The sequence below is a fragment of the Aspergillus niger genome (genome assembly GCF_000002855.4).
Source record: "Aspergillus niger supercontig An14".
Classification (NCBI taxonomy): domain Eukaryota; kingdom Fungi; phylum Ascomycota; class Eurotiomycetes; order Eurotiales; family Aspergillaceae; genus Aspergillus; species Aspergillus niger.
Window position 1 is genome coordinate 212,652 of NT_166529.1, and position 21,160 is coordinate 233,811.

Sequence of the window (21,160 nt, forward strand, 5' to 3'; positions counted from 1 at the left end):
GAGGCATGAATACAGACCGACAACCCCGCGTTTGCCCCGTGATTGGCTTATCGGAGCTCTCGCCGCCTTATCAGCTGCCAACTCTCTCTCTCCCTTGCACTTCCAGCTCACACTCATGCTTCGTTCGTCAGTATTTCTAGCTCGCTTTCCAATAATTCTATTAGTTGTCTCTCAGGTAAAAGTCTTAGTCTGTGGTTACTGTCCTTGTAGCGGCCCTCCCAACCACTAATCGTTCCCTGTGATGTAACGGAAGACAGCTCCTGTGGCCGTCCGAATCCGGTCTGACGTCGTGGTCGAAGAGCTTCATCGCCCCCTGCTAAGCGTCCTTTCATTCTAGCTTATATACTTCAGGCAGGGCCCTTGCGAACCTCAACCATGGTCTACCCGAGTGCAGTTTCAGATATCAGGGCCGTCAAACGGTCCGTAACTCACTCTCGAGCCGTACTTTTCGCATCATCACGACTTCTAAGGTCCTCCTACCAACGCCGTCACTTATGGCGGGGTCCAGGCGAGAGAATAAATTACGACTATCTGGAAAAGCAGATGGATAGACACCGACGATATTGCCTGTCGAAGCTTCGTGAAAAGCCCGCACGCCCGCGGAAAGCGAACGTGTACGAAAGTCATCATCCGTGGTGGTTTCGAGGTTTCGGACCGGGCTATGATCGAGATAAACCTTTTCAATTTGACCATCGAAGTGGTATCAAGGGTGATTTTTGGGAAGCCGAAAGGTCCCGCATCAAGGACAGAATGGACCAGATCAAGAGAGAGATTGATAATGATCCATACGCAGCACTGTTCGGAAGAAGGCTACAGCCATTCAGCTCATTTGAGAAGCTCGATAACGCATTTACCTCCCTCTGTCGTTCATTTCTAGGTCTTGGCAAGTCGGAAAGTACCATGGATACGACAGCACGTCCGAAGGCCACTGCTGCGGCCTCGAAGGACTCTTCGGAATCACCCAAGAAGCCAAATTCAAAGATGGGTGGTGGGGTTCCATCTTCAGACGAGGTTGTATCAGGGATTAATCGACCAAGCTACGAATTCGACCCTGTTAGTGGCCGTATGATACCCAAAGGCACTGAGCAGCCCGTCGCTACAGAGGAGGGTTTTCGTGGAAGCGATATTGATGCATCGGTCGGGAGCCAAAAGCCTCATTCTGGACCTACTGGCTATCTATCGCCCTTTGAAAGATCAGCCATAGAATCTAAGTCGGCGACAGTATCAGGAAATGAAAGGGCAGAAGAAAGATCGCATCAAGGTGTTGAGGCGGTGCCAGTCGCGGATGAACCCTACCAAGCTCCTGAGGTACTGAAATCGGATCCACCAACAGAAGCTCGCTACAAAGCTTTGGAGCCATCAATCGATGCTTTGAAAGACCAGAGAGATGTTGCTGAGAAAGTCAACGGTCTCTCAGAAGCGATCATGGCCGATCAACCTAAGCCTCAAGGAGAATACACTAATGGCGGCACCTATGATCACCTAGAAGCACCAGTCAATAGCCGCCCGTTTGGAGACCAGCAAAGCCATGAGGTCTTGATGAGACCTCCAGATGCGCCTGGAAGCACTTTAAGTACAGCACAAGAACAGGAAAGGGTGCAAGCTGAGAGGGACGAGGATCTAGACATCCTCAGTGCTAGTGATATCCGTTCCCATTACTTGGCCAGGCCCAGTATTGACCCTGAGATTGAAAAGCAAATTCGCCAATCTTTGGACGATAGGTTCGATTCATTTGTCGATCCAGCTGGTGACATCGATGCTCAAAGCGTTCGAAGCAAGTTTCAAAAGCATGAGACTGTAGGCGCAGACAGGCCAGAGGTATCAGATATTGGTGTACAGCCCGATCAACAAACTGCAGAAAGTCGAGAACCTTCCCAGGTACTCCAGGCCAGAGAGCAGGGATCTGCCCAACGCTTCGATCAAACTGCTATCATTGAGCAGCCGCTCGCTGACAGCCCATCAACTGAAACCTATCGAGTCCTTGCCTACGATCCCTCAACCCTTCAAGTAAACGAAGCGGAGACAAGCTCATCTTTTCATGCTTCAGACGAGACCATTCACCCGGCAGAAATTCTAGGTCGCCTGAACGCCCCTGCCAAATTCCTGCCCCATTTTGCAAGAATGCGTACCGATGGCTACGAGATTGTGTCCGGTGGTGGAGATATTCTTGTATTCAGGAAAGCCAGCAGTTCTGTACATGACAACGCCCCTTCTAAGGCCGCAGACAAGATCGAAACAAGCCCTGACGGCCAGAACAACGGAGCTCTGAAACAGTCTACATCACCTATCCAGCTGTCGCAGGAGCATATCTCCAGCCAAGCTCCTGATCATGAGGTCCAATTGTCAGACGGGACTTCGCAAGCTCAAGGATCTTCTTACTCTTCTTCGAAAGGCCAATCCAGAGTTGGCCAAGCTTTGCGCAGGATGCTGTTCAGTGGCGTGGCTACTGCGGGGACATGCTACGCCATAAGTGTTGTAGTCGAATACTTCCGCACGGGAGGACAGGATGGTCGGGGTATCGATGCTTTTACGGCCTTTGAGTCTGAGCGGCGCCATGGAGACTGAAATAGGCTGTTTTCGCACAAGCTTGTATGATTATTTGTGCTGGTTTTCGCCATGGAAATGACGAGTATGTACTATGTAGTGCTTCTCCTCTCTGTAACTAGAGTCATAATCTCCATTCAACTAAGCTACGCTATCTGCTCCATTAACGCCATTGTCCCGCTATGCGTAACATCAATTTCGTATGGGTAGAATGTGAAAGAAAGATGAAAGCAACGAGCAAGCAAAGGCAACGTATGGAGAAAGAAAGAGTACCGAAAGAAAATAAAAATCGAAGGACAAAGATCAACACCGAGCATCATCCCACCACAGCCACCATTCATCCCTCAGCTCTTGGCCGCAGACGACTCTTTAGGGGGAGACTCAGCAATCGGAAACTTCTCGAACATGTTCTGCATGACACCACACTTGGCGCGGCCCCCCATCAAATAACGATTCAAGCCAGCCAACAATTTCAACGCCGCATGCCAGCCGCTCCTGGTCCAAAGATCATATTCCTGGCTCGCGAGCACGCGGATCACGGGCTTATCTTCTTCGTCCGGAGCCTCATTATTGTCTTCTCGGAGGGTGTGTAGCCAGTCGAGTTGATCTATGTCATATTCCAGATCTTGCTCAGTGTAGCGGCGGGTGGTGTCTCCAGCCCGGAAGGTGTGCAGTTCACTTTTGGGATCGGCGGGTTTGTATTTTTTGCAGTAGATCCGGGAGATCTTAGGACTTGGGAAAACGGCCCGTTGAACGTGAAGTCTGCTTCCGTGGAGGTTGATGAGGAAGACTTCTTGGTCTGGAAGGCAGTATTTGTTGATGTGGAGGTGGTGGAGGTTGGTCAGGAGTTGACCGAGGTGCAGTTGGAAGTTTTGACATAGGGCTTTGTCGAGAGGTTGGTTGTCGGTTAGAGTCTGTGGGGGGTTTGTTAGTGGATTGGTCTTTCAGGGGAGGATTGGGAGGAGACTATACAGTTGCGACTGGCAGAACGGTGCGTGCGAACATGGCGTCCGGGTAGTATTCGACGACAATCCGGCCGGAGGAACAGGGTCCGTCATGACGTTTCTCTTTGTATCCGGTCCAATACTCTAAAGTTTCTCCCATGACTTTCGGACTGGTTGGAAGAGGATGATGCGTTAGTGGATGGTGGTTGTGTAGGGTCTTTCAGGGTTGATGTTGTTACGTACTGAAGGTGAAACCAGAGCATAGGCTTGGAGGTTGGGTGCATGACATCCACATTGAAGAACAGCTCGGATATAAGAGCATGGAGTACGTTGTCCTGGTTGAAGCGTGCCAGTCTGAAATCAGTGTTTGGTGGACAGGTGGCAGTACTTCCTTTATCGTCATCAAAAAGTGCCTTATCCCACTGAGGAGAATTCTTGAGGTTATGGAAGACATCGAAGAAAACGGTCTCGAGGGTAGGCCATTTATCTTGATTGACTTGACGTCCATCCTTGGCTTTGCTGAAGATCCATACTGCGCGATGGACGATCTCTAGTTCTGAGTTAGTCTTGTTCCTTCAGACTTGATTCGCCTACTCCATAAGGAGGATAGTGTCGAATGAGCTAGAATAGGTATATAGGCTCACTGTCAGTGTCTGCTTTCTTAAGGTACCGCAGAGGCACGATGTCTTCGTCGGGACGGCTTAGATAAAACTTGGCTTTCATGCCGTGGACTTCGATATCAACTGTCTTTACCTCTGAAACCTCGAGAATGGTTTCCAGGATGGAGAAGGTTGGCCGCCTGATATACTCGGTAGTCTCTGCTTTTTCGGCTGCTTCCGCTTCTTGTTCTTCAACTATCTTCTTCGCGGCCTTGTACCTCTTAAGCTCCTTCCTAGCTTTGTAAAGCTTCACGGCTGCTTGGGCAAGCCTTTTCTGCACAGCCCCGGGATCCATGATCACCGGGGTTCACGAACGCAGAGAAGGAATATGAGGATAAGAAGAAGGAGAGGAACCTTTCTGCATCTTGTAGCACAGACAGTGCTCAAAATCAGAGTTGTTGGTGTGATTAGTCGCCATGGCAAGGCCTATCTTGTGTTGTGAGAGTGAATCTGCGTGTTCCGTTTGTGTTCTCTGCGAATGCGGAGACATTCAGCGGATACTGAGCCGTTTCAGATGTTTAAGGATGAAGAAGTTGGCAGTTGCATTGCACGAGATCTGTGAATGTGGGAGGTGCATTTGGAGGATATTGGGCGTGTTCTGGCTTGGGGGGTAATTAGTTATGTTATAATTGCATAGGTGAGCTATATTGGTGAGATTGTGTGGCTAGATGCGTTTTGCATGATGTACTTAGCGTAGAATACTAGTTGTGATGGATGGTGCAGATGTTGTTCTAAGAGAGCAAGTATCATCATCCATGTTTGTAGAGAGATATATAGTTGTGGCACAGTTAGTATAGCGGTCTCCAACCGGTTGATACTGCCAGATCCATGAAACAACTTTTTCAAACTGAATTAGCCTAGTAATGTTGTAGTATCATACACCTGAAGAATCTATATCCATAATCTGTGATAGTCACAGTATATTATCTCAGTGGTGGGCATGATCTCCTCATTATCGCCAACATTCTTAGTCACATCTCGGTGGGTCGCAACTCTTGATAAGCGCGACTCCTCCAACTTCCCCGCTTATCATCAACCTCCGCCCTTCCCCAGGTATATATATCTTTCGAAGCATCACTGGCTTTTGAAGAAACATTATATGTCATCTTGACTGCCAGAAATAGAAAACTGCAGCTTCTACCAGATTCACGATGTCCAAAGCAACCCGGATTCCAATCCGTACCCAAAAGGCCCCTCTCCCACCGCCATTCCTCTCCCAGGGCATCGTCGTCGGCGACATGGTCTTCTGCTCCGGGCAGGTGGGCGTGAACCCTGCTACAGGCAAAATGGTTGAGGGCTCAATCCAAGAAAGAACGGTACGAGATTCCTCATTACATAAATAACCCCATTTCCCCGAAATAGAGAGTATTGTAAGGCTGCTCAACTAACGGAGTCCAGAAACAAATCCTCAACAACCTAGGTGCCGTCCTTGAAGCAGGCGGTTCTAGTCTCCAGGATGCCGTGAAAATGAACATATTCCTTGCTGATATGAATGACTTTGCCGCTGTCAATGAAATTTATGCTGCTTTTTTCGAGGATCCGTTACCGGTGCGATCCGTCCGTTTCCCTTCCGTCGGAGTCGCATACTTACTCATGAACCTAGGCTCGTACATGCGTTGCGGTCAAGACATTGCCAATGGGGACTGATGTGGAGATTGAGTGTGTTGGGGTGGTGAGAGGTGTGCCGAGTCGAGGTTCTCGTCTGTGAGAAGCAAGCAATGCAGGTTCCTTGATACCACTGTGATCCTATGCGAGTACATAACTGGACAAATGCAGATAGACACTGCTTATGTGCATATACTTTGCGTCTCGGCTGGGTGCAACGGATAGACCGGCGAGCCTGGTGTGAATAGTCTACCCGTCGACCGGCCCGGTTTCTAACGTGTAGGAATCGGAATGCCAACGGTGACTTTATGCATGGATTCGAGTGGCAGCTGGGCTTAGTTATGTCTAATGCCACGCCGGCTGTCGGATGCAGCTCAAATAGCTGATGCTAGAAGATCATTAGTGCTACAAAGTACTCCATCCTCCGTGCTCTATGCAGGATCCTCTATCGTGTCTAAGCGAACCATTGTGTCTCAGATCGGCTGGGTCGGTAAAAGCACAGATTCAGTCTCCAATGGGTCATGGCAAGGAAGAACCGATCCGCTATTATTAGCATAGTTCTCCATCTCAGAGAGGCCTTTCGTAGGAGCTTGTAGGAAGCTGAACCGTCAGGATTTGCAGTTGGAGCAATTCAGGGATAGTTCATTGCAATTCCTGAACCGATCGACGTTTTTTCAGGCTCTGATCCGAACATCCTGACTGTCTCCAGGATTGGATCTGCCGGAGTGGGAGGAAATCGCAGGCCTCAAAATGGGCGAGGCTAGTCCGCATGGGGGTAATGCACGCGCCAAGAGCCGACAACTAGCCAATGGAACCAAGGACCACGGTGGGGCAGCAGTCAGGAACAGGCTTAGTGTCTGTTTGAAGTAATTTCCCAGTCCTTGGATCGTTGGCAACTTTTGTCCATGGTTCATGAGATTCAGGGTCATATCCCCCGTTCCCAGAACTAGTCGCATTTAGCATATGATATAATAGAATCAGGATAGAGATATGGGTGATGGGCCTCTCTGTTGAAGTCCTCAAGATACAATGGCCTAGTAACAATGGTCAGTGTATGGTCTTACGTCCGTCCAAGGCTTAGACTCAGAGATGATCTTTGAACGGACTCAGCCTACGGGATTAAAATAGCAACGCGAAAAATGGTGCCACTGCTGGACGGACGGAGTTCCGTAGGTGCTACCACTGACTTAGCTTCCTTAGTAGTATCACCAAAATGTCTACTGTCTGTACTCAACTCAGGCGCACGACGATCCAACTCCCCAAGTAGATATTACAGAGGAACTCATCTGGACTTGGGTCTCATCGAAGCTTTGACTTTTCCGATCTGCGTATGCTGATGAAGCGGTTCTGACCGGCAACCTTCTAGAGTGGCACATCGCCCCAGGCCATGCTCTTCGTGAGATCCAACACTCGAAGAAGCAATGACCATGGGGCGCTCCTGCAAATCCTTTCTGACTGTGCTGGTCTTCGGTCGTACCAAGAGTCTCAGCCAATACGCGATCTGTGGAATTTTGTACGACTCTGTTCGTGGCAATTCTGAGACCGAAGGGATGGAAAGAGCCATTGTTTCAGCCCTGACGGCGGCCCCAGCAGGGGCTGTGAACAGTGAGCGACTCTCTTGCATTTCTGACATTCCAGTCATGTCAGGGCAAAAAAGATCGATGATTGCCGCCCTGTCAAATAGCACCGACTGGCGGGCTAAGCAAAAAGAGAGTATAACTTTTTATTTTCCCTGCTGGCGACGGTTGGCGCCGCTGGGCATGCACGTGGTGTAAGACATGAACATGCCTTTCCATCGTCTTCCTCGCTCAGTGATACCCGGGCTGGGTCTTGCTGGAGTCTGAGTGTCGAGCAGCCCCCCTCCCATCCTTCGGGTGTAGGCTAAGAAATTAGCCCAGGACTAACGGAATGGAGCACGTTCTCGAAAGGACCTGAGGTCAATAGTGTCCGCCACTAGCTTCTGAATGGAAGAAGATTGTCCTGGAGGCAGCAACTAGAATTCTGGATGATGCAGTGCTACCTGCATTTTAGCACATCACATAACTCATGTCATGGAGCTTGACAGGTTTCTCATATTGGATAATATTGGATCGTAAGGCCTGCTGCATACCGGTAGAATGGATGGGACTGGTGTGCATACGTAGTGGCTCCGTACGAGGCACAGCTGGTATTGGATACTTTGGGCGAAGAAGGGATGGTGAGACAGCCGGGGGTGGATGACCATTGTGACTGACTCAACCCGGCGGGCGGGAGGGGAAGGGGCATCGATAATCTTACTTTCTTTTTCTTTTTTTTTTTTTTCTGCCTTTTCGTTTCTTTGCTGGCTGTAATGTTAGGCAGAGAGGAAACACTGATTGAATACTTCTTCTCAAGGAGGAGGAAATGCACCCGACCGCATAATCCTGGCTGGCAGGTGCATAACCCCATGCTTATCACATTCCTCCGATTCAAGTTACGAGAAAGGGAAACCCTTTTGTTCGCCTGTGCGAACCGAACCAAGCCATGCGATTTTCTCTCTCTTTCTCTCTCTCTTTTGATGATCCTTGCCTGGTGTTGTTTATTGCTCAGTTGCCGGCCCGTCAAGCAGGCTGCAGCAGTTCAGTTTGGTGCCCGTATCACCACGCACCGGGGCTATCCCCACATCCATCCAGGAACCACCCACACTAAAACGACGCCGTCAGTCTAGGCCTTGTGGTGGTCCGAACCTTGACGGAATTATGCCCTTTGCAGAAGAGGCTGGCGTGCGAGGCGGGAATTACGATGCGCGCCGTACCACTGCTGATCGGCAATTGTCCCTGGCCACCCTCACCGGCCACTTTACGCTGTGCGACCTGTCCAGGACTCCAGGTAAGTCAGTGAGTAAAGTCTCCTTGAATCCTCCGTTACATGCCTGAAATTTGAGGATCCATTCTCAAGATTAAGCATCAATTTTCCCCATTCCATCATTATCTCCCCATACGAGCCGACTGTGATAGGTTTAATTTTCCTGGCCATTCTCATGCGACATCCCGGAATGACTGGACACCTTGTTAACATCTCGCCAATCGTATACCGGCTCCGTGAGCTACAAGTGCAACTGCCAGGCTGCGTCGTCTTTCTGACTCTATGCACCGTCTGCATGCTGCGGCAACAACCCAGCCTCGAGCAAACATCCAGGGCATATGACAGCCTACAGCCCACAGCCTACAATATACCCTGCAATGTTCTCCTCTACTCTGCACAGGTGCACGGAGGAGTACCCGATCTGTGAAGAGGAGATACCTGATAGACACCTTGTGCTCCATATCTGTTCGGTTGACGAGACCCTAGTATGTCGATCGAAATACACCATGCTACCCCTCTTTCAACGTCTAGACCTCCCAAAGAATAGTTTTGTCCACTGTATATCATGCGATCTATGGCCTGAACCACTCGGAGTGAGGGTGTTCTCAATAGTTCCTGCGGTAGCGAGTTCGGGTTTGGTCTTTATATGCGCCGTTGTAGATAGATACTGCACTATAGACGGAGCGCAGCCATGGTCAGCACCCAAATAAGCTCTCTTCTCCGTATACTATTGATCGTTTGGTATCTAGTGTGCCTTTTGATGGGGGGAATTTCGACCAGCGCGGCATGGGTACATGCCTTCTCCATTGGGACGTTCCTCCGGCCACACACGCACACACTGTCCATCCATCCATACTATCCATTCATTCATTCGGCCATTAGTAAAATACACCCATACATAAGTTCTAGCCTGGATACAATGACTTGCAGTGTATGAGGTGTAGGCAGAGAGTCCAGAACCTGTGACACGCAACGACAGCAATTCTAGCATTGAACAGCAAAGACCTAGGAACATGCTCAACCCCAGGTTGTTGCGGGCATTGTCGTCAGTTAACTGAGCAAATGTGCAATTGGGCTAATGAGGATGCGAGGTGAAGATACGGCAACCAAGGTACAATACCGTACGGCAAGAAGGTGGGACGAAGAAGGGGGCCCACCTTTCTACCCGGTGCGTGTGGTTAATTGCCTTGTCATGGGGTGGCTGGCATTGTAGCCACGGCCTTTTCCTTTTCTTTTCCCGCGTGTTTCCTTCCCAAACCCACCTCTCCCCCCCCTCTGTGCTTGGTGTGCCTCGTTTTTCCCCTGCCGTGCCTTTTCCCTTCCCTTCCCTTCCCTCCTCCCCCCCTTTTTTCCAGTGGTACCAAACCACAAATCCCACAGCCCAACCCGGAAATCCAGTGGTGGTAAGAGCTAAGGAAAGTAAAGTAAAGTCAAAATGTAAAAATCCGGGTCCCAAAATCCCAAAATAATCAAATTCACCAAAAAAAGGCGATGACACGGACCGGCACACCAACTAACTAAGCCAAACTAAACTAAACCGCCAGCCAGAAAGTAATCTCCCCTTCCCTCTCACTCTCCTTTCATTCATTTTAGTGCTGTTGTTATTATTACTGTTCCTATTACTACCACCTTTTTTGATTTTTCCCGTCCTTCCTTTGGTATTATTATTCTTATTTTTATTCTGCTTCTGCTTCTTCACTTTGCATCGCCTATCTTTCTTTTCATTCTTTACTACCATCCTTTCCCTCCCTCCTCCTCCTCCTTCTTCCTCTTCCCCCTCTCTTCGCCCCGTTTTTGCTTCGCCAGCGCCGGTGCTTCGTTGACGTAGCCCACCTGCGAACACCTTTTCTACGTCAACGAGCCGTTGGGACTTGCCAATTCACCCTCAGCCTTTCTCTCCTTGCATCCCATCCCCCTCCCACGGTCGCGCCCTCTCCAGGTACTACCACCACCTCCAACCGCCGTTCACCATAACAACCCACCCCCCTCCACCACTACCACTACCACTACCACCTCCACCTCCCCCCCCCTCTCCACGGCCGTTTTTCTCACTTAACATCCCTTTCTTAGATCTTGTCACTCGCTCCTTACCGCCTCTACACTCGTTATTGTTTTGTTTGCTGGTAGTTTTCGTGAGGGGTTGCTGTTGGTTTCTCATCGACCACGCCCCCCTGCCGCTCTTTGAACCCGCTTTGTTTATACCGAACTCCCGCCGTTGGTGCGCGCACATCCATCCGTCAGCTGTCAGTGCGCTGCTAGAGCTTGTCGCTATCGATACATTTGATTCGGGAAATTTTTTGGTGATCTAATTTGGCGATCTCTGCATCATTTCTGGTTGTTGTTCGGTTCAACTCAATATACCAGGAAGCTTACCGATCGTTATCATTGCATCCCCAGCCGTCGATCGATTCGGAATATCGCCATCGCTCGCGCCATCCTCCGATTGAGATACGTTGGCTTCGACTGGTTCAAATCGTGGAGAGGTGGACACACGAAAACACCGGGAACAGGACATCTATATAGCCCCGGGGGTTAGTCTATCCGAATTCCAACCACCGACCCCATGCATCAGCAATTTCGACGACTAGCTTTGATCCTTGACGTTTGAATACTTCGTGTCTTGGGATATTTGGTTTTGGAGGTTCCCATCTGAGCCTTCGCTCTGTCCATTCATTTCAGCATTGTTACGGTCTTTTCGACCACCTGACCACTCTTTATCGCCTGCTATTGTTATCCAACCATTCGAATCAATATGATTGCGCCCACGACTTCGTTGTTGGCCGCGTTCTTGTCCTTCGGCGGCCTCGAGCTCGTCGCAGCCCGGGAGGCAGGACAGGTACGGGATTTGGGAGCGCGAGAGGTTAGCTCCGCGGCCCTTGTTTCCTCCCAGCCTGTTACGCCTATCGAGTTGACCACCAGGTCCGAAACCAGTACGCATGAGTCGGCGCCCACTTCGGACAATGAACAAACAAGCCCGATCGTTGACCCTTCACCTGCTGTTATTGTTGTCCCTGTGACCATTTCCGTGGACGCCAATGGTGTTACGCATACTATTGTGGGCACAGCACCGTTCGTTCCCGGTGCTTCAACGACAACTAGCTCTACTATTGAGCGTGCGGCGAGTACTCCGGCGGCGGCAGCTGCCACTTCGACGGCGAGCGCGACCACATCCGATAAGGACTCAACCACCAGTGACTCGGACAAGCATACGTCTACGTCCGAATCCGAGAAGCACACTTCTACGTCTGAATCGTCGGCGAAACCAGAGACTCGTTCTTCATCGGCAGCAGAAGCTGAGACACCTTCGTCGGCAGCAGCGGCAGCAGCAGCAGCCACTACATCGAGCCAGAGTTCGTTGGCTGAGTCCTGGGAGAGCTTTATTTCAAGTATCTTGGGATCTTCTACGAGCACTAGCGCAGCCTCCACCACGGCCAGCCCTACCGCGTCCTCAGCCGAGTCCAGCTCTGCGACACCCGCTCCCGCTTCGAGCTCTGCGGGCGTCGTCGTAGATGTTACCACAAGCAAGAGTTCTACAAGCGACGGCTCGACGACCTCGGAAAGTTCTACGGCTAAGGACTCGACTACTCAGAGCTCTTCCAGCCCAGCTTCTTCGACTCCAGCTTCCACTGCGGAGTCTTCGGCCGAGGCTTCGAAATCGGAACCTGCCACTGCTAGCTCGAAGGCAGAGACTTCGAGTCAACTTATCACCAGCCAGAGCGCATCTGCCCAGAGTTCTTCCGCTCAAGTCCCTCTGGCGGAGTCCACTTCGAAGTCTGAGTCTTCAACTCAGAGCTCCTCGAGCCAGGTGACATCTGTCCAGGCCACCTCGTCAGGCGCAGCCACCCAGGCTACTGGGTCAGTGTCCTCGAGCCTCATCCCATCTGCGTCTGAAGACGTGACCTCTTCTTCTTCCGCCCCCGCATCGTCAGGTGGAGTGCTCGGTTTCCTCTCAGACCTCTTTCCTACTAGCACCACTTCCACCGGATCCGCCTCTGCTACAAGCAAGAGTGCAAGTGAGTCTGCCGACTCCAGTGCTTTCCCTCTGAGCCTCCCTACCATCTCGGTTAGTGTTCCTGTGGTTACGCCTGCCTCCTCCTCTTCTGGATCTGTCAATATCGTTCCTGGCCTATTAGGCACATCCTCAGGCGCTTCCTTGGAATCTTCGGGCATTAGTCTAGGTATCTCGGCCACTTCCACGGCTCTGATTCCTGGAGCTTCCAGCGGAACCCAGAGTTCCGCTGCAGGTGCCTCGACTCCTGTCGTCAGTGGTGGCATTATCATCATGCCTACTTCGACTGAATCTGCTTCAGCTTCCGTCTCAGGATCTGCCTCGACAGGTCTTTTTGGAACCACTTCTGAATCGGCATCTTCGTTGGCTTCCGGTTCCGCCTCTGGATCTGCAGGTGTTATTCCTACATCGGTGTCTGGGTCTGTATCTGGATCGGCAGGACTTTTCCCTACGTCGGCGTCTGGATCCCTTTCGGGATCTGCAGGTGTTATTCCTACATCGGCTCCTGGCTCTGCGTCTGGATCTGTGTCCGGATCTGCTTCTGGTTCCGCTGGGCTTTTCCCTACGACTGCTTCTGGATCCGTCTCCGGTTCTGCCGCTGGCACCAGCTCTGCGTCTATGTATACCTCCATTTCCGGCCCTGCCTCTTCGATCCCCTTGATTACTTCCACCAAGGAGTCCTCGAGTCTGGCATCTGCGACGCCTTCCTATGCCCCGTCCACTACCAGCAAGGAAACCCCCACCCCGATTGAACAACCCACCACGACGACCACCTCGGCCGCTGAGACGACTGTAACCCCTACACCGACCACGACCACCTCCGATTCTGACAACTATCTGCCGTCGAGTATTCTCGTGGTTGAGCCCACGACTACTACGGCAGTGAGCACGGGCACGGCTACCCATTCGAGTACCAGCACTGCCGCTGCTCAGCTTCCTGGATCAATCTCTCCTTCTGGTGGCCTTCCCGATCAGCCAGCCAACGATACCTTGGTCCAGATCGGATTCAATGGCAAACTGCGCTGGAGCTTTGTGGCCACAACGCCCTTGTCTTCCTCCCAGATCTTCATGTATGTTCCGGAGGGTCTGGGCTACGCGTTGCAGCTCAATGACTCTGACGTGGTCATGTATGACCTCCAACCCTACGACAACTCGGCAAGCACTGGCTACATTGCTACCGTTGCCCTGATGTACATCCCTTCAGATGATGTTGACACCCTGCGGAAGATGCTCCACAACCCCATCTCGAGGCTCTACGAGCAGCCTAACGAGACGGTCAAGACGTTGATGGCCATGATCGACCCTTCCATTCCTCTTCTGGTGGGTGACTCGGGCTCTTCCAGTGGCAGCTCGTCCAGCAGCGGTGGCTCGGGTGGTAGCAGCGGCGATGGCGATGGCAGTGACAGTGGCTACAACCAAGGCGATGCTGGTACCAGCTCATCCGGTACAACCAAGGCTAGCGCCGTTGGTATCGGATGTGGTGCTGTGGCCGGTGCTGCAGCATATGGTGCTGGTATGTTCTGGGTTGCGCGTCGGTACCGGAAGAAGCGCCAGCTGCACCAGCGCTCCCCCTCGAGCGTCGACCAGATGAGCGAAGGCCGCGGGGCCGGGTCCGTCCTCGGCGCGGGTGGCCGTCTCTCTCGCAACAGTCAAAACAGCCGGGGCACTGGCCGCACTCAGATGATCAGTGCACCGGTGATGGCCGAAAATTCGCTCGGCTGGAACTAAGCCCATCAGTATTTCACCTATAAACAATGGATCGTGTACTTTGTTCAATAACTAGACAGGGCCAAAATATAAGCCAGAGCCATGACGCAACGCTCTAGAGAGCTTGTTGGGGGCTTTGAGCCCCTAATCTGTGTGGAATACATACCAAGCGTTGTTGATGTTGCCATTTGTTCCCAACTGTATTCACATTTATCTTTGTATGCCATCGTGTCCTCATTTTCCCGGCATTTGTCTGTTTATTTATATCCTTTTCTTTTTTTTTTTCTCTTCTTATTCCCCACACGTTTTGTGCCATTTTCCACTACCCTTTCATCCATACCATTCTTACTCTCCTTATGGTGACACAGAAAAAAAGACCTGCCACCGCAATCACTTTTTTTACTCTTCTTCATTTCACATTTTTTTATATCATTTCTCTTCATCCTCTCCCTATGATCATCCATCTTCCTTCAGGATGGGACTACATATTCCTCCTGACTGAACTCACCCCTCCCCTACGCTTTTCCTAATGATTGGGTGGTAGGTATCTGCTGTGACGAGTGAACGCCGTGCTATACTCTCCTACCCCGTGTTTGTTTTTCCTCTTTGTCCGTCCTTTTTTTCTCGCTATGTGTACAGATGTATATTTCCTCTTTTTTCAGTAGATCGAAATGCAAGCATGCAAGCTAACTAGCTGGCCTAAGTCACGCTGGTCGGATTGATCTGGCTGGGTTGGGCTAAGCTAGGCTAGGCTGAATGAAAATATTCAAATGTGGTTGATTCTTTTGTAGAGATGAAATTTGTAGTTTTTTGTTTGGGTTTGATGTCCATAGGGAAGTAGGTATGTAGATAGGCAAGATTGTTTTGTGTTCATATCCAGATGCAGAGGACCATTGAATAGCAAGTAATAACGTGTCTGACCTGGTCCTTGATTTGATGAGGTGAGTGATGATTGATGATGCTTGGCTGAATGGATGGAATGAGAGTCGAGAAATAAGGACACCTGAAGAACAACGCTAACAGACTATTATGTACAATACAGAAATGCAGTGGAGAGGCACCCAGAAAATGAGCTAGGTAAGTTGTGATCCATTCGTCCATCCATCCGTCGCCAATGACATATGAAAACCCTGGGCAAGAAAAAAAACACAGTCAAAGATAATGAAATGATCACTCTTTCTTTTCTTTCGAGTTAGACCCGAAACCCAGTAAGGCCAGCGGGCCGGCCTCGCCGCGCTGCTCACGCTCCTGCATCCGCTGCTCCTTAGCTCGACGGCGGTCCTCCTTGTACTGCTCCCAGGAGAGGTTAGCGTCGTGGCCCATGACTTCGCCGTTGTTCTTCTCGGCCTGGAGCTTAAGGAAGTGGCTGAGGGAGGTGTCCTCATCGTGAGGAGTTCTCACGGCCTGAGGTAGCGGACGCACGGCATCTTCACCGGCATAGGCACGGAGTCCGGTATGGAAAGCCCATTCGACAGCCTCTTCGACGGGCTTGTCGAATAGGTACGGGAGGAAAGGCACGACGGAGAGACCGAGCTAGTTTATTGCATAGTTAGCGGACCATTCCCCATACCGATTTCACATGACAAATGCGGAGAAACTCACCCCGATAGGCGCCCAAGTGCGGAAAAAGACACTCCGGGAGTTCTTCAACATGCGCCCGGAGTACTTGACCACAGAGTGGATAGTAAAGGCCGGCAGACCCATACTGGCGATACCCTGGAACACGGCGCGCTGGGCCATCACCGTGCGGTAGTCCTCAGCCAGAGGCACGTGAGTCGTGGGCCATGGCATCAGCGTATCGCCGCCTGTTAGGGAGCCGGCGATGTTGCCGGTCACCATGCCCTTGGCGATTTTGTCGTGGGTGAGATCGCTGGCGTCCTTGTAGGCCTCACAGGGAGGAGCCAGGACGCGGCGATTGCGGAGGTAGGCTTTGTAGCCTTCGTGGGCGACATCGCCAATTAGATAGGTCCAGGAGATGGCATAGGCGGATCGCACGAGCCAGGGGTGGGCGACGGGGCGAAAGGATTCGCCTATGTCGGAGGTGTAGGCGACATAGCGGTGGGCGGAGAGAAGAACAGTGCGGAGACGGTTGGCGTAACCGGCGTAGCGGTAGGGAGTTTCGGTCGAGTCTACGGAGCTGTGATAGGAAGAGAGAGAGAGAGATTTAGTTAGTATGCTATGAGTAGCTAACTAGCAGCTGGTGGTGTGGGTGATTCTCCGTTTTGCGTTGCGTTGCTTTTTTGGTTTCTTGCGGGGATCGGAAATGCGGGGAGACACGCGGAGAAAGAAAGAGAGAGAGAGAGAGAGCGTCTTCGCTTTTTCTCTTGTCCTCCCTTGCGACACCGACAATGTTGGGGATAAAACATGACAGTGAGATATGAAAAGAAAAGGTATCAGACATACTACGAGGAATAGATGTCATCGTAGAAGCCGTCGTCGTGGTCGGCCAAGGTTTGTAAATGCGAAGGGAGCTTCTTGCGAGGAATGGGTGGTTGTTGGGCCGCTTCGGGCGTGTCGTCGTGATGCTTTCCCCAGAACATGATGGGATAAAATGCGACAGTTGGATTAATGAGTAACGCTTGGATAAGAAGTGAGAAGTGAAAAAAAGTATCGAGGGAGAGAGAGAGAGAGAGAGAGAGAGAGAGGAAAATGAAGTGTAGCAGACTGAAAATGTGAAAGGAGTGAAGCGAGGAATGAAGATTAGTAGATCAAGGGGGAAAAGAAGTAAAGAGGAGATGGTGACTTCAAATCCAAACAGCTCCAAAGTCAACAGGAGCTCCAGCGAATCCAGGGCCGAAAGAAACCATGGACTGGCAGCATCTTATAGCGCCGGCGATTCGCTGCAGGATAACCGCCAGCAGTAACCGACCAGCAAGCAAGCTCAGCTCATAGCCGGGGAAATCTCCACGTCTCGTCCAGGGATGATTTCACTTCCCCCGAGGTTCGGATGGGGGGAGCTTTTCCTATACTACGTTACTGGAGAGAAGCTGTGATGACACCGCCATAACCATGAGGGTTTGTCATGTTGGTGGATAAATTAAAAACTACGGTGTACGGAGTACTTTCTGTGGTCAGATGTTGGCTGTAGCTTTTGTATTTGCATCTGCAGGTGTTGTGATACCGCAATTCATCGTGCTTTTAAGGGCATGTCAATCATGCCATCATATCCCGTGATGTCTTCCCGGGACCCTCACGTGTCGGGCACTTTCGGGACATCACGTGAACTGCAGCTAGCTCGCGTGACACATGACTCAGCAAGGTCACTTTGAGTGTGTCTGACTCATTTCTGAGTCATCAAACACGCCAGTCCCAAACAGGCAAGGACCATAGCCGCAACTTCCATCGCAGCCGTCCAACGACTGATTCCCGCTGGACCTCGCATCGCACCGCTACATCCGCCGCTGTGACCTGACCATTCTCCATTGAACTCTCTCCTCCAATCCGTCATCATGGTCGTCTACTACCAGATCGCCGGCAAGCAGGTCGGCTCCCACGTTGTACGTCTCCGTTGCCGCCCCGTCTCAACCCTTCCCCTGTCCCGGGACCAATCTCTGCCGAGGTCATAACATCGGCCGATGGCACACTCTGCCAGCTGCCTGGGAACTCTCACACTGACTACTTGACTATATATAGCTCGCCATGGGCGTTCTCGGTGCTCTCTTCGGCGGTGTTGGTCTCGCTACTCGTGGTGGTAGCCAGCCCAAGCCTGCCACCCCTCCCATCCAGGCTTCTTCCAAGGATGAGGAGACCTTCATTCAGTACGTCTCCGCCTTTATAAAAGATGAACCTATCTGCAATTAGGACTTTGAAGGATATGGTTGGAATTTTTGAACTCAAGCTAATGTTTATAACAGGGACTTCTTGAAACAAGTGAACGGAGAAGAGAAAAAGAAAGACCATTAGAATACCGCTTTAATACGGGAATCAGTCGAGGGCAACCTAATTGAAGACGCTCGATGCATGATATCCATGACCGAATGGGTCGTTGGTCAGGGTGGTCTGGATTCTACCCTGACGGGCTAGGGCAGTGTCCTTGAAATCTTGCCTGCTGGGACGGTTTGGCGGTTCCACGGGAGGTGTGAATCTGTACATATAGAGTATACACCGTGAACGTTTGTTCTCCAACTTTGCCGTGTCTGGAACTGGTAAAATCCTTACAAAGAGCTCCATATCGGTGTAGAAAGTAAGCGTGCGTGAAACAGCCACCAGATCATAACCAACAAGAGTATTCATTACCTACTGGAACTGAGACTTCCAGTCAATTAAATCTGTACCAGTACTCAAATTCATATCTACCAGTTCCTACAGCTTCCCATCCAATCACTCAGAACCTACCAGTCACACAGCCAGTCAGTCACCTGACCATATCCAACCTTTCACGATAACATCCCAAACCAACCCACAATCTGAACCTCTCCCAATCCACCCATTCAACCACACCACCACTCACCCTCGCACCAACCATGAAACCAACCCCCTTCCCTTTCGCCCTCAACATCGGCACCGACATCGTCCACCTCCCCCGAATAACCCGCCTCCTCGCCCGCCCCAACTACCTCACCCGCTTCACGCACCGCATTCTCCACGCCCGCGAACAACAAGACTTTCGCACGCGGTTCGCCCTTCCTTCTCTCCCTCCCTTATCCTCCCAAACGCAAACTCCTAACATAAGTATATCCCCCGACATGACGCGGTGGCTCGCAGGCCGGTTCGCGGCCAAAGAGGCAGCACGGAAAGCGGCGCCCCGCGGCGCGGCGCATATTAGCTGGAAGGATGTGGTGGTTACGGTGGGGGAGGATGGGGGGAGGCCGGAGGTGGTATATTTAGATGGGGAGGGGGAGGATGAGGCAGGGAGGGTAGGGAAATTGTCGATTTCGCATGATGGGGAGTATGTGGTTGCTATGGTGGTGGCGGCGGGGTGAGGTATATTCTTCATTGAAGGAGAGTATATGGGATTTCATATAAGGTTTACGTGCTGGGGAGGGGAGTATGTGGCGGATGCTAGACTGGGAGTTGGTTTGAACAGTTCAGTGTGACGCTGAGACAATTGAGGGATGGGCTATGGCTGTGTTGGGGTAATATTTGGATGAAGGGAGGTGTGAAGATGCGCCTGCTTGAGAGAGGAGACATGTGGTAGAGCTAGCTGGCTAGCTACGTATACAGATGGAGTGTATCAATAGATGTATAGTAGAGTACAATAGTAATGGATGCATGATAATTGGTATAAATCTCGGCAATAAAGTGTGTAGGCAGCGTGATCGCCATCTCGTATCTGGAATCGGAGATGCTGGCGGAGCTGCCGGTCGAGCAGAACATCCGCGCCAGACTGACTCGCCGCAACAACTCCCTGCTTCTTCACACGGCCCTCTTCACCACCCTCCTAGTAGTCCAGGGTCACGTCTCAGTGAGTTTGTCAGTGGCTGACCAGTTATAATTAGCCTGGCCTTCACGAGCTCCGGCGGGTTCTCCCTTATATACCAGCAGCAACAGCAACCCCTCCATCGCGGGGTAACCGGCCGCAGTAAGTGATACAACATCGCGAATCATCACGACTTCAGTCCACCACATCTACAAGTTGATCACCTACTAATACCTCTCCAGATGCCCTTCACTCATCACAGCCACTCCGGGCAATTCTGCCCCGGCCACGCCAAAGACAACTTGGAAGAAATCATCCAGCTCGCCATATCCAAGAAATTCCACACCTTCTGCCTAACAGAGCACATGCCCCGCCATGAAGAAGATTTCTACCCAGAAGAGGTATGTAACCCATCTTATCTACGATACACCCTACCCGATAACCTAACTAAAACAACTAACCAACCCAGATCGAAGCCGGCGACACCGAATCCAGCCACGTAGCCAACGAGGCCGCCTACTTCGCCGAAGCCACGCGCCTCCGAACCAAATACGCCGATCAAATCAACATCCTCATCGGATTCGAGATCGACTGGATCCGGCCGGCCTCGCGACAGCTAATCGAGGAGTCTCTGTCGCGGCACCCGTTCGAGTTCTTCATGGGTTCCGTGCACCATACATTGACCGTCCCCATAGACTATGACCGGCCGCTGTATGAGAAGGCGCGCGCACTAGCCGGTGGAACGGACGAGTTGCTCTTCGAGGCGTACTTTGATGAGCAGCTGGATATGCTGAAGCAGGTGAAGCCGGTGGTGGTGGGGCATTTTGATCTGATTCGGCTGAAGAGCGATGACCCCGATCGGAGTTTTCAGGACTATCCGAGGGTGTGGGAGAAGATTCTACGAAATTTGGACTACGTGGCGGGATATGGGGGTCTGTTGGAGGTTAATTCGGCGGCGTTGAGGAAGGGCATGAAGGAGCCGTATCCGAATGGGGAGATTTGTAAGGAATTCCTGGCTCGCGGAGGTCGGTTCTGTCTGTCGGATGATAGTCATGGATTGGCGCAGGTTGGGCTGAATTTCCATCGCGTGGTGCCGTTCTTGGAGCAGGTGGGTGTGTCGAGGCTGCATTATTTGGCACTGGGGGAGGGTGATGCGCCCGTTGATGCACGGTTTCCTCGGACGCAGATCAAGGAGGTGACATTGGAGGAGGTGAAGAATATGTCGTTTTGGAGGTAGAATGGAGCCAGAGCCACGAAGCCATGAATGATTTGGGGGGAGTTGAGTTGACAGGATGCATCACATGCAGGGTGAAATGGGGTTGCATGCATTGACAGTTGGTTTAGTTATTTTTTTGCTTTTCCCTATCTCAGATATCACACGGGAAAAAGAACGTGGAATGACTGATGTTGATGGTGGTTTAGTACGTAGTAGTAGTTCTGCTGGCACTGGGGTCGATGGGCGGCCAGCCAGCTACTAAAGTACACCAAGTAGAACCGGACAATCAATTAT

General features: G+C 51.4%; 9 protein-coding genes across 9 annotated transcripts; 6 read left to right on the plus strand and 3 right to left on the minus strand.

Moving 5' to 3' along the window:
• Positions 1-375: 375 nt before the first annotated feature.
• On the plus strand, positions 376-2,565 carry An14g00760 (hypothetical protein; the record flags this gene model as incomplete). Its single annotated transcript, XM_001400668.3, has 1 exon — positions 376-2,565. The coding sequence occupies one exon, from the start codon at positions 376-378 to the stop codon at positions 2,563-2,565; it is 2,190 nt and encodes a 729-aa protein (XP_001400705.3).
• Positions 2,566-2,888: 323 nt separating this feature from the next.
• On the minus strand, positions 2,889-4,442 carry An14g00770 (hypothetical protein; the record flags this gene model as incomplete). Its single annotated transcript, XM_059744034.1, has 3 exons — positions 2,889-3,458; positions 3,632-4,038; positions 4,133-4,442. The coding sequence occupies 3 exons, from the start codon at positions 4,440-4,442 to the stop codon at positions 2,889-2,891; spliced, it is 1,287 nt and encodes a 428-aa protein (XP_059602245.1).
• Positions 4,443-5,298: 856 nt separating this feature from the next.
• On the plus strand, positions 5,299-5,855 carry An14g00780 (uncharacterized protein; the record flags this gene model as incomplete). Its single annotated transcript, XM_001400670.3, has 3 exons — positions 5,299-5,463; positions 5,546-5,695; positions 5,751-5,855. The coding sequence occupies 3 exons, from the start codon at positions 5,299-5,301 to the stop codon at positions 5,853-5,855; spliced, it is 420 nt and encodes a 139-aa protein (XP_001400707.1).
• Positions 5,856-6,553: 698 nt separating this feature from the next.
• On the minus strand, positions 6,554-7,394 carry An14g00790 (hypothetical protein; the record flags this gene model as incomplete). The annotated part of the gene is made up of 3 exons (XM_059744035.1): positions 6,554-6,698; positions 6,817-6,863; positions 7,230-7,394. The coding sequence occupies 3 exons, from the start codon at positions 7,392-7,394 to the stop codon at positions 6,554-6,556; spliced, it is 357 nt and encodes a 118-aa protein (XP_059602246.1).
• A 3,933-nt stretch (positions 7,395-11,327) lies between these two features.
• Positions 11,328-14,312, plus strand: An14g00800 (uncharacterized protein; the record flags this gene model as incomplete). The annotated part of the gene is made up of 1 exon (XM_001400672.1): positions 11,328-14,312. One exon carries the CDS (start codon positions 11,328-11,330, stop codon positions 14,310-14,312), a length of 2,985 nt encoding a protein of 994 aa, XP_001400709.1.
• A 1,149-nt stretch (positions 14,313-15,461) lies between these two features.
• On the minus strand, positions 15,462-16,831 carry An14g00810 (uncharacterized protein; the record flags this gene model as incomplete). Its single annotated transcript, XM_059744036.1, has 3 exons — positions 15,462-15,824; positions 15,894-16,428; positions 16,698-16,831. 3 exons carry the CDS (start codon positions 16,829-16,831, stop codon positions 15,462-15,464), a joined length of 1,032 nt encoding a protein of 343 aa, XP_059602247.1.
• A 909-nt stretch (positions 16,832-17,740) lies between these two features.
• An14g00820 (uncharacterized protein) lies at positions 17,741-18,156 on the plus strand (the record flags this gene model as incomplete). Its single annotated transcript, XM_059744037.1, has 3 exons — positions 17,741-17,788; positions 17,925-18,049; positions 18,093-18,156. 3 exons carry the CDS (start codon positions 17,741-17,743, stop codon positions 18,154-18,156), a joined length of 237 nt encoding a protein of 78 aa, XP_059602248.1.
• A 598-nt stretch (positions 18,157-18,754) lies between these two features.
• On the plus strand, positions 18,755-19,725 carry An14g00830 (uncharacterized protein; the record flags this gene model as incomplete). The annotated part of the gene is made up of 3 exons (XM_059744038.1): positions 18,755-19,179; positions 19,323-19,387; positions 19,541-19,725. The coding sequence occupies 3 exons, from the start codon at positions 18,755-18,757 to the stop codon at positions 19,723-19,725; spliced, it is 675 nt and encodes a 224-aa protein (XP_059602249.1).
• A 167-nt stretch (positions 19,726-19,892) lies between these two features.
• An14g00840 (uncharacterized protein) lies at positions 19,893-20,887 on the plus strand (the record flags this gene model as incomplete). Its single annotated transcript, XM_001400676.3, has 2 exons — positions 19,893-20,051; positions 20,120-20,887. 2 exons carry the CDS (start codon positions 19,893-19,895, stop codon positions 20,885-20,887), a joined length of 927 nt encoding a protein of 308 aa, XP_001400713.1.
• Between the last annotated feature and the right edge of the window lie 273 nt (positions 20,888-21,160).